At 45.3% G+C, this 12,314-nt stretch overlaps 1 protein-coding gene across 1 annotated transcript; it reads right to left on the reverse strand.

The window, feature by feature from the left end:
• Window positions 1-903: 903 nt before the first annotated feature.
• On the reverse strand, window positions 904-1,868 carry LOC131694973 (muscle calcium channel subunit alpha-1-like). Its single transcript, XM_058983510.1, has 3 exons — window positions 1,757-1,868; window positions 1,532-1,678; window positions 904-1,474 (listed from the first exon to the last, which is right to left on the reverse strand). The coding sequence occupies exons 1-3, from the start codon at window positions 1,852-1,854 to the stop codon at window positions 919-921; spliced, it is 801 nt and encodes a 266-aa protein (XP_058839493.1). The 5' UTR covers window positions 1,855-1,868; the 3' UTR covers window positions 904-918.
• Window positions 1,869-12,314: the final 10,446 nt, after the last annotated feature.

Here is a 12,314-nt window from a genome sequence, read left to right on the forward strand (position 1 = left end):
CCGGGAAGATGGAATTTTTCCCATCGGTACATCACTGCTTGGAAGAAAGATACACTTCGTAGTAAAGCTACCAGATTCGGGTTCTGATTTTGCACGAATCAACTAGGTATACAAACATCAAAAAATGAGATATTGATAGAATTGGATACAGAATTACTTCAGCAACATTTGACTTTTGCCAGATTTTAAATATGTAAGAAAAAGCAAAAATTATGGCAAAAAGTAATTTCTAATTATTATGTAGAGGATACTGCGATTCAAACTTTAAACTCGTTTTTCTTGAAATCAATAAATTGTTACCTAGTTCGGTCTAACCACAGAGAACAGACATATAAGCTAGAACAAACTTTCCCGAAAAACCTGTGTAAACACTTAAAAGAAAATACGTTGAAAATCACCATTGTATACAGGTTCGCATGCGTGAATCATCATTGTATCCAAGTTTGCACACAAGTCACGTATCGCGATTGCTGGCCGATCGAAGCGCCGACCAGTGGCAAGTTGCTACTTGCTGTTGTCATTTCAAAGCGACAGTTTTATTTCTTACACAAGTTGAAAACTTTTCGGGAAAGTTTGTTCTAGCTTATATGTCTGTTCTCTGTGCTAAAATCAACAAACAAAATCTAGCATCCAAACCAGCATGAACGGTATGCTTGCGTATGTTTTGTTTATTTTTTGACATTTGTCATACCCATATAAATGAAATTTATCACGAAATGAGCAACATAGGTAGTCGTACCTGTTATTATAAAACGAATAAAAATTTGATTTCTGGGTGAAGTCGTGGACTGTCGGTTTTATCCACAGTGTCGGTTTTACCCATAATTCCCCTGTATTCAAATGTAGTTCGGTAATTGCGCCAGGTGCGCTACTAACCTCATATCAATTTTAAATGGCATGGATGTAGTCTTATTTGTTTCAATATGAAAGACTGTTCTCTGCGTAGTGCACATGCGATTTTGTCAACTTTCCAATTGAACTATAGCAGTCTAGAATATTTACCTTGAATCTGAACGCAGCCAGTTTGAAAACAAATTCTAAAGCGAAAACTGCAGTAAATATCAAATTTAAGGAATCAAGTACATCAGTATACATTTCTGGTTGGCGGTAGAATTTCATTGATAGCGTAATTGTGTTGATCATGATTAACATGAATATCATATATTCAAATGGCTGCGATGTCACGAACCACCATACTTTATATTGTATTCTATGCTTCGGAATATACCGACGAATGGGTTTGGCTTTAAGGGCAAATTCTATGCAGTTTCGTTGATTTTTATCCAAATCGCAATTTTTATATTCCTGCTCGCCTTCATTTTGGAATGTTACAATAACGAAACCAACGAATATGTTAACCATAAAAAAAGCGATAATAATGATGTAGATAATATAATATGCTGCAACAATAGGCCTAAAATTATGTATGGGGCCGGAATCTTCCTCATGAGAGTCAATCGAGACATATAGAAGACTACAATAAAAGTAAAGTAATTGTCAATTATTATTTTATGTGGTTTTATAAACATACCCTGGCCACCCCTCAAACGTTGACACTGTGAATAGAGTGAGCATTGCTTTCGAAACATCATCAAAGTGGAAACGGTTTCTGGTCCATTCTCGTTCTTTAGAAACAGGCTTGTCAACATTTCCATCCTCGTAAACGAGATATGTCCCACTAGAAACGAAATACATAAGAGACAATAGATCGTAAGATGTCATGTTTTAGGTGACGGAGGATGTTGAAATTACTTACTGGCAATCAGCTTCTTGCATCTTCGAACCGTCAGAGCACGAGAAAAATTTTCCCTGTAGAAACAACACAAGATAGTAAGAATCGTGATTGAAACACATGTTAATATGATTTAAATTAGTACTGAGCGCAACTCACAAATACCTATAGATAGAGTAGGGCGAGTCAATTTGCATGAAGCCGAACGAAATCGATTTGCAGCGCTCTCTAGCGATGTTCTACAGACTATTTTAAAACCCTATTGTTCGAGAGGTTGTATTGCCCCGATTTTGATGAAAATTTTATAGTTTGTGCATATGTGGGATGGAAGCATTGAAAACACTAGGTTACAAAATAAAAATAAAAATCTGAACTTCAATATTTGAACACTATTTCTAATGTAAAATTGTGTGCTGAATTCGAAAATGAAGTCCAAAAAATTAATAGTAGGACAGTTTTAGATTTACAGTAAAAAAATGAATTTCGCGTTTAAAATAAAAAGTACGTTCAGTAAAATCCTAATATCTTCGGCTGTAGTGCATAGATATGAAATACTATTATGTTGAATTAAATGAATTCAATTTCGGTCGTTTGAACGTTGTGTTTTAGTGAGGTTACTAGTCCTGACGTTATTTACGAGTTTATTGAAATTTTTCTTAATTTCTTCTAATTTTTTTATAGAAAAATGTTCGTTTGGTAAAGGTTCGATAAAGCAATGCTAAAAATTATATGTTTATGTAAACTTAAAGCCTGCTAATGACCAATGAAAATAAGCACTTGTTAGTTTAAATCTGATGAAAGATGCGAAAGTTATTCATTTTTTTGTAACATGAGAATTTTTGAATTTCTTTGGGTCAACTTATGAACCGTCTCAATTTCAATTTTTTCTAGGGCTTGTTTCATAATCTATGGGGGACTCTCTGTTAGAATTCTGTTTAACAAGTAAATTGAAGAATTTTGAAAGAATTTAATGTGGAGTAATTTTTTTTATTCATTTCGTTTATTTGATAGGCACAAATACGTTAGCTTGGCGGTGCCAAATTCTTTTGTTTTTACATTTTGGATACCTTAAAACTAGGAGGTTACAATGTTGAAATATTTTTTTTTATAAAAAAGAAAAATTTTACAGCTATCTTAAGACTGGAAATAAAATTCTATATACAAGAGAGGGGCAAAATATTTTTTTTATGAAAATTTTTCATAAAATTTGTGTTTTGAAATGCTAGGTGTTAAAATGGTTTTTGTACAATGTTAATACAAACTATATGAACCCGTAGATATATGTGATGCTACATACGTCATGTATTATAAAACTAATAATTTGTAAAACATTCAATTTATTTTCCCTCCTAGAACATCTAGCAGTTTGTGTTTTGAAATTATGTAGGACAGCGAACAAGACTTATTTTAGGTTTAAAATCTCAAAATCTGAACTTCAGAATGATTTGAAGAACGCAGAATATTTTATAATTGCGCTTGGATATTCTACGTAACGTATTGTACTATATTGAAGTTTTGCGGACCAGTACAGTAAAATCAGTTCATCGTAGAAGCCAATGTGAATCCAATATAATTTCAAATTACGAACCTCTAGACGTTTTAATAACGTAAAATAAATTGTTACTAGAGCAAAATGTGACGAAATAGGTGGATAAGTCATAATTCGTAGCTAGTGCCCCCATTTAACATTTTGCGCCGTCAATTATGTGTATGAAGGCGTTGTAGAGCGTGCAGTTTATAACGTATTTTGCACATATACGATTCTGTATGACACATATCTATATTATGCGTATTCTTAATGTCAAATTTTTGATGACATTCCTCCACTGAGTATACAATTATAGTTAAAAGGAGTTTTGAATCATTTGGATAAACGATTTCGAATATTACACCACATTAAATTCATTCAAAATTCTTTAATTTATTTCAGACAGAGAGTCCTCATATATTATTTAACAAGCCCTAGAAAAAAATGAAATCGAGACGGTTCAATAAGTTGACCTAAAGGAACACAAAAATTTTCATCTTACAAAAATTTGAAAAACTTTCGCAATTTTCATCCGATTTAAACTAATAGGTACTTATTTTAGTTGGTTATTAGTAGGCTCTGAGTTTCCATAAAAATATAATTTTTGGAATTGTTTAATCTGCCCAAAATTTTGACCAAACGATTAAGATTAAGAAAAAGTTCACTGAACTCGTAAATAACGTCAGAACCAGTAGTCGCACTAAAACACAATGTTCAAACGACATTCAACTACCTTTAATACAACATAATAATATTTCATATCTATACACTACAGCAGCATTTCATATCTATGCATTTTGCAGAACGCACTTTTAATTTTAAAGGTGAAATTCATTTGTTTTACTGTAACTCAAAAACTGTTCTACTGTAAATTTTTTGGCCTTCATTTTCGGATTCAGCACACGATTTTACATTAAAAATGACCACAGGAGAAATGCTGTAAAGTAGTGAAATTGGTCCGAAGAACAGTTTTTAAATCTCTCTAACTCTGGTTTAAGGGGGATAAGGTTTCCGGCGAGAAAAAAACATATTTTTGCGATTATACAATTTCAATATCATGCTGTAATTTTTCTATGCTAAAATATCGACAAACGACTTGGTGACGAAGCTTTTTGTAGAACGTCTCTCGAAAAACATGATTTGCGGTATTACTTGCCATTCCAAAACTACTTAACCGATTTCTTTCAAACTTTGCATACACATTCTATGTAAAACATACCTAATCCTTACGTTGAGATTTTTCAATTAAGGGGTTTTACATTTCTTATAAAAAAAAATGTTTAGAATTCGCTTAAACTTTCAAGATTTTTTCCGAGGCCCGGAGGGCCGAGTCTTATATACCAATCGACTCAGCTCGACGATTTGGGACAATGTCAGTGTGTGTATGTAACGGACAAACTCTCATTCTTGTTTCTCAGCAATGGCTAGGGTTCGTCGCGGTGCGGATGTGGGCGGTAAATGGATTGTCCGCACCGCACTTTATTTACCGCACCACCCCGAGCGGTAATGCGGTAAAATTTTCATATTTTTAAAAATTGTGTTGAAAAATTGTTCATTTGTGTAACCATATATAATAAAATTAATTTAACTTTAAGACTCCTCAGAATGTAATGTTTATGAAAAAAATCAACATTTGCATTTTCTATTAATAAAATTCCGTTCATTTTAAGGCAAACATTATACATTCAAAAACGTTCTACTGCAGTAATAGGAAAACTTTAATTTTAGCAACCCTTTAGTTAATTGAAGCAAGTGGAATAAAAATGTAATAAGAAATGAAGTTGCATATTTTTTTCTTTAAATTTTCATATTTTCAATGTTTTACATTTCTTATAAAATAAATGTATAGAATTCGCTCAAACTTTCAAGATTTCTTCCGAGGCCCGGAGGGCCGAGTCTTATATACCAATCGACTCAGCTCGACGATTTGGGACAATGTCTGTCTTTTTTTAGAGAGCAGTAAAAAACTTTTCAGGAAAACCTAGACCTGAGGGAAAATGTACAAAACCCCAATGTCTCAGGGAACGAGTTTGGGCTGCCATCACCCGACCCGCTAAAAAACCACTGCTCTTGCCCAGAACCTGATTCCTCCCCGGCACTACCGTACGGCATTACTTTGGGGAGGGGTTCTTATGTGCACAGCACACACTCTAATTCAACTACTTACTAGTTCGTTTCTTCCGCAGGGTTACAGCCCCACTCCTCTACACACCACCAATTCTCTACCATCCACACAGACTGGCAAGTTCTGCATGGCAGTCGGTAAGCTGGCTGTGAGTCGAGGCTTAGTACTCCTCCCCTACGAATACAGTCTGGGCTGCAAACTTCAGGTTCGCTGATGTCCCGACGACCTGCGACTGGTGGTATTTCGTAGTGGTCTACTCAGTCTAGTCCCCGGCGGTGGATCTAGCTTACGCCGACGGAGAGTTCCCCGGTGAAGGAGGCTCTCCCGTTAACGATTCTTCTTTTGTTTTAGCACCACAATTTCTTAAGCCCTTTGGCTTCCTCTCGTTCCGTTTCGCTCTACTTTCCCGATGAGCCATTCAGCTCCCGCCCTCACTTGTTCGCGAACTACTCAGTCTATTCCCAACAATGGATCTAGCCTATTCTCCTGCAACCGAGCGGTAGATTTCTCCTGATTCCGATGTTCGTTTTTGTGAGCCATTTAGCTCTCCGCGTCGTCCCGATCTACTTGATTTAGTCCCCGGCGGTGGATCTAGCCTACTCAACGGGCCATACAGTAAATGCTGACGTCTATCCGGCGATTCCGGGTGGAGCGTAACTTCCGGTTCACCAGCGCCCCAACGACCCACTGCTAGCTCTGCGACGCGGTCTACTCTGTCTAATCCCCAGTGGTGGATCTAGCCTACTCACGAGCTACCCGGTAGGATGTCGAGGTCGGTTCTGCGATTCCGGTGAAGCTTGACGTCCGGTTCACAGGCGCTCCGACGACCCAGCTCGGTGCTACGTCGCGTACTACTCAACTGGTCCCCGGCGGTGGACCTAGTCTTCACAGTTGGAGAGTTCCCCGGCGGCGGAATTTCTCTCGAAACCCGATTAGTGGCTTCTTGTTGGTTTCTTCGCCACTTCCTCTGGAGCTCGGAGAGTATGCTCGAGACCACTCTATTGACAGCGTCCCAGGTATGTTCGTCACGGTACATCTCTTCGACGATATTGTCTACTGTCATACCAGGTATACCCCTACGAACTTCTTCGAATATAGGGCATTCGAAGACCACGTGTTCTGGTGTCTCCTGCACAGTCGCGTACTCCGGGCAAAGGAGTGACGAAGCATGTCCAAACCGATGAAAGTACTTCCGGAAGCATCCGCGCCTGGACAAAAACTGCGTCAAATGGAAGTTTACCTCTCCATGCTTCCTATGTACTCAGGCCGATACATTTGGGATGAGTCGGTGGGTCCACCTTCCATTCTCCGCGTTGTCCCACTCCTGTTGCCATTTAGCCAACGAGTCCGCTCGAACCAGTCTCCTAGCGTTACGTGCATTTCTCCGCTGATGGCATTCCACGTCCTCCGCCAGGGTAATACAGATGGGGATCATCCCGGCGATAACGCATACTGCCTCCGACGATATTGTTCTGTAGGCACTCGCGACTCTTACGGCCATCAGTCGGAATGTCCTGTTTAGCTTTTCACGGTTCCGCTGTGTGTGTGTGTGTGTGTGCGTGTGTTTTTTTTTACAATGGAGAAGACCTTTATGTCCTAGCCCAGTACACGTGCTATTGGTAGGGTCCAATCTACCGCACGGGGTGCACTGGGGGCGTGTCGGACTCAAATGGTGACCAGCCATTAATACCGACTAAACTCCATTGGGCTCCGCCATCATTCCTCCCAGGAACTACCTCTCGGTATTACTTCTGGGGGGATGGCTGTACTAAATGTACTCATTCACTCTCACTCACGCGTTCATACATCCTGTATGAGGCTTACTTGGGTGCTCTCTCAATCGCACTTTGATTCACTCTCAAACACTCCCACATGAGGCTGACTTTTGTGCTCACCTTTTACGTTCCATGCGCGGCTGACTTGTACGCTCACCTTACTCATTCCTTGCTAGGCTTACTTTTGTGCTCGCCCTACCCATACCATGTGAGGCTGATTTGGGTGCTATCACCTGATTCACTCTCAAACGTGCCACTCTATTGTACCTTTGTCACTCCCTCTGGCATCCCTTGTGGGACATTTTTCTTAGGCCCCACTTCTGACATACCATGCGAGGCTGACTTTTGTGCTCACCTTTTTCATTCCTTGCTAGGCTGACTTTTGTGCTAGCCTCTACCAACCTGTGAGGCTGACTTTTATGCTCACCCTTAACATGCAGTGTGAGACTGACTTGGATGCTCACCCTTTCACTCCTCTGCCACGCCATGAGGCATCGATAGCTTAGTTCCAACATACTACGCTACGACCCTCCCGTCTTGGCAGGAGGCAGTCCACTTATACGCTCATACACTCACTCTTCTATCTTGCTTCGGGGTGGCTGGGTTTACCCCTTACGCGGTTGCCATTCGCTGCGCCAACCTACCTCGGCATGAACAGACCATTCATTCTCTTATTTTGCGCTTGGCCTTTTTCGCTCAAGCTAACCAATCACTAGTTAGCCGTGCCCGTCGTCTGTTGCTCAGTTCGCCAGATTACCTGTAGCCTACTGGCAATCTGGATGGTAGCAGCCGAGACTGCGTTCCACTTCTCCACCGATTGACACATCCTCTGAATAAGGATATCAGGGGTTGTGTCCCAGCCACAGACGTCAAGCATTGCTCTTCTTTCGACGTCGAACCGATGACATACGAACAGTATGTGTTCGGCAGTTTCATCTACACCTGGGCAGTCCGGGCAGACTGGGACCTCCGCGTGCCCGAACCTGTGGAGGTACTGACGGAAACAGCCATGGCCTGACAGGAATTGTGTCAGGTGGAAGTGAACTTCCCCATGGGGTCTTCCCACCCAGCTCGATATGCTAGGTATCAGCCGGTGGGTCCACCTACCTTTCGAGGAGTTGTCCCACTCACGCTGCCATCTGGCGACCGAGGTCGCCCTGGTGCGCTCGCGGGCTCTCCTATTTCCACGTAGCTCAAAGCACTCCTCATATTCCCGAATGACCAGCCCGACTGGCATCATGCTCGCTATCACGCAGGATGCATCGTGTGATACCGTGCGGTAGGCAGATATCACTCTGAGGCACATCACGCGGTAGGTGCTCTCCAGTTTCTGTAGGTAACTGATTACCCTCAGTGCTCTTGACCATGACGGGCCGCCGTACCTGAGGATAGATACGGCAACGCCTGCCAGTAACCTACGTCTACTGGCGCACACCTTTGAGCTGTTGGACATCATTCTCGATAGTGCCGCAACAGCAGTCGACGCTCTCTTGCACGTATAGTCGACATGGCTGCCGAAGGTCAGCTTGTCGTCTATAATGACTCCGAGAGACTTCAGACTTCGCTGTGAAGTGATCGCGACTTCTCCCACATGGATAACTGCATGTTGTGCCGACTTGCGGTTGTTGACGATAACTACCTCCGTCTTATGATGAGCGAGCTCCAGGCCTCTCGCGCTCATCCATTCCTCGACCGTGCTAAACGCGTGTTCTGCGGTTAGTTCTACCTCAGGAATTGACTCCCCGTAGACCTCCAAGGTTACGTCGTCGGCAAAGCCGACGATCTTGACCCCAGGAGGCAACTTCAGTCTCAGAACCCCGTCATACATGAGGTTCCATAGCACCGGGCCTAGGATCGAGCCCTGCGGTACTCCGGCGGTAATCGGAACCCTTTTCTGACCGGCATCGGTCTCGTATAGCAGTACGCGGTTTTGGAAGTAACTTTCCAGGATCCGGTACAGACCCACCGGTAGGCTAAGCCGGTGTAACGAGAGCGCGATGGCATCCCAGCTTGCGCTGTTGAATGCGTTCTTCACGTCAAGTGTCACTAACGCACAGTATCGAATACCTCGCCTTTTTCGTTGGATCGCTATCTCGGCAGTATTTATCACTGAGTTGAGAGCGTCCACTGTGGACTTACCCTTCCGAAAGCCAAACTGGTTGCTTGACAGACCGTCCGTACCTTCCGCGTACGGGGTGAGCCTGTTGAGGATGATCCTCTCAAGCAGTTTGCCAGTCGTGTCTATCAGACAGATTGGTCTGTACGCCGATGGGTCGCCTGGCGGCTTCCCGGGCTTCGGCAACAGCACCAGTTTCTGCCTTTTCCATCTATCGGGGAAACGGCACTCGTCAAGGCATCTCTGCATAGCTAGCCTGAACATGTTCGGGTTCGCTATGATCGCTGCCTTGAGAGCGTCGTTTGGAACTCCATCCGGCCCTGGAGCTTTGTTCATTGCTAGGGATTTAGCCACTGCGAGTAGTTCTTCATTCGTCACTGGAGCCACCATTTCGACCGTGCCCGCACTGTCTCGTAGTGCAGGTGGCCAGGGGCTTGTGGCTCGAGACGGGAAGAGTACTTCGATAATCGTTGCCAACCGGTCCGGAGACCGTTCTGGGGGTGAGGAGCCCCCTTTGGTCTTGGCCATCACAATCCGGTAGGCGTCACCCCACGGATTCGCGTTGGCACTCTCACACAGGTTGTCGAAACACGCTCTCTTGCTGCTTTTAATAGCCTTGTTAAGGGCTAATTTCGCAGCTCGAAACACTTTACGGCGGTTCTCTCTTGCATCCTCGGTGCAAGCTCTTTGCATCCTACGTCTAGCTCTGAGACAGGCTGACCGTAGAGCTGCAATCTCGGCACTCCACCAGTATACCGGGCATCTACCGTTTCTTGGCAGTGTTTTTCTCGGCATAGTGGCGTCGCACGCGCGTGATAGAACAGCTACCAGCGCATCCCCGCTTAGACTGTCGGTGTTGGCCTCCAGTCTCAGGGCCGCGGTGAAAGCTTCGCTGTCGAAGTGATTGGACTTCCACCCGCGTACCTGACAGGGATCTCCCGCCCTCGGATGCTGCACACCATAGTTGATCTTAAAGCGGATTGCTAAATGATCGCTATGGGTGTAGCCTTCGTCTACCCTCCATTCCATGCCTGGAGCCAGACTCGGGCTGGCAAAGGTCAAATCAATCCACGCCTCCACTCCGTTTCTACGGAATGTACTAGCGGAGCCATCATTAGCTAGCACAGTATCGAGTTTCGCAAACGCTTCCATTAGCGCTTGACCCCTGCTATTTGTACAGCGGCTGCCCCACTCCACTGCCCAAGCGTTGAAGTCTCCCGCTATTACTACCGGTTTCCGGCCCACGAGGTCCGACGAGAGCCTGTCGATCATCTGGTAGAACTGTTCTATTGGCCACCTTGGTGGGGCGTAGCAGCTGCAATAGAACACACCATTGATCTTGGCAATCGCCACACCCTCGGCGGAGGGGTGTATTACCTCTTGAACCGGGAACCTTCCCGTTGTACAGATTGCCACCATTCCAGACCCGTCCGACACCCAATTGCCGTTGCCGGCAGGGATGCTGTACGGGTCTGATAAGAGGGCGACATCTGTCCTCGACTCCGAGACCGACTGCCACAGCAGCTGTTGGGCTGCTGCACAATGGTTAAGATTTAGCTGTGTGACTCTCACGGCTTCTTCTTATTTAACTCGCCGAAGGGACACGAAGGTCCGCCCATAGCATGTTTATGGGCTTGCTTCTTAGCGGTGCAGATAAGGCACTTATATGCCTTAGTGCACCCCCGCTCTTTATGCCCCTCCTCGCCGCAGCGACGACATAGCTTGCTCTTATCTATGCCTTTGCATTCGTATGCTTTATGGCCGGATTCTAGGCACCGATAGCACCTGTCCACTGAAGGCGGCTGGGGTATACTAATAGGGCATACCGACCAGCCGATCTTCAGCTTCCCTTTCTCGGTTACCTTTTTGGCATCCGCATTCAGTAGCCTGAGGTAGGCTACTTGGGTGCCAGAGGGTCCGTCCCTCAATCGCACAGAGGCCCGCTCGATTGTGACGCCGCAGTGCTCCTTGACGGCTGCGACGACGTCTTCTGCGGTCGCGAACTCGTCCAGGTGCTTGCACTGGAGAGTTGTTTCCGCACCTAGCGACCTGATTTGGGCGCCCTCACCAAGGACCTCTTGGGCCAAGGCCTTATATACTGCACTTGATTGTGCGCCTCGCTTCAGCACCAGGAGCATCTCTCCCGTGTTGGTGCGTCTTACGCTACGCACATCCTGCCCAAGGGCCGAGAGACTTTCGGCCGCCTTCATCGATTTAAGGACATCGGCGTATTTGTCCTTGTCGCCTCTGTCCTTGGCCTTCCTCGCAGGCCGCGGTACCTCCGGTTTCGGTGCCGGCTTTTTCTTGGTGACCAGCGTCCAGGGGTTTGAGCCCCCCTGCCCCGGTCGTGCCGGGTTGCTCGTACCATCGCTCTCCACAGCGAGGTCACTCTCGCCCTCGCTTACCTCACCCAGGCGGCGTTTGACCTTGACGGTTGCACGCCGAGTGGTGTCGGTTTTGGCACCCTCGCCTGGCGACTTCCTAGGGCGCTTCGCATTCGATGCCGTCTTGCGATTGCCCTTTCCTTTTCCCTTCGAGGGGAACTCGGTCGCCGCTCCGATCGACGTGGCTGCTCCGTAGAAGGGAAAGGCCACTGTCTGTGAACCTCTATCGACCTTCTCTCTTTCCTCCCTATTGGAGGCCACTGTCTGGGTTTCTCTGTCGGGCCTCTCCCGACATTCCACCCTCTCAACACAGGCCTGCTGTTCCTGTCTTGCGACACGAACAGCTTTCCGGAGCTCCACAAGGCTCAACTTCAACTCCTTGGCTATGTTCTGCTTTGCGCTAGCGAAGTCGATTATAGAATCGAGTTGCTTCGCTACTTTGCGCATCGCAGCTATTGGCACCTCCGATGCATTGGTAGGGTTATTGCCTACCGCCGCTGGGGGGTCACTGGTGCTTTCGGATGCAGCACTCATCGCTCCACTACTCTCCCCACGGGGGGGGAGACCTCGCCAAACCACCTCTTGCGAAGGGGTTTGGCACCTCCGTCTGTTTGTTTTTATTTTTATTTACCTCCATGTATAGTCCCACGAGTA

This window comes from Topomyia yanbarensis, unplaced genomic scaffold (genome assembly GCF_030247195.1).
Source record: "Topomyia yanbarensis strain Yona2022 unplaced genomic scaffold, ASM3024719v1 HiC_scaffold_212, whole genome shotgun sequence".
Classification (NCBI taxonomy): Eukaryota; Metazoa; Arthropoda; class Insecta; order Diptera; family Culicidae; genus Topomyia; species Topomyia yanbarensis.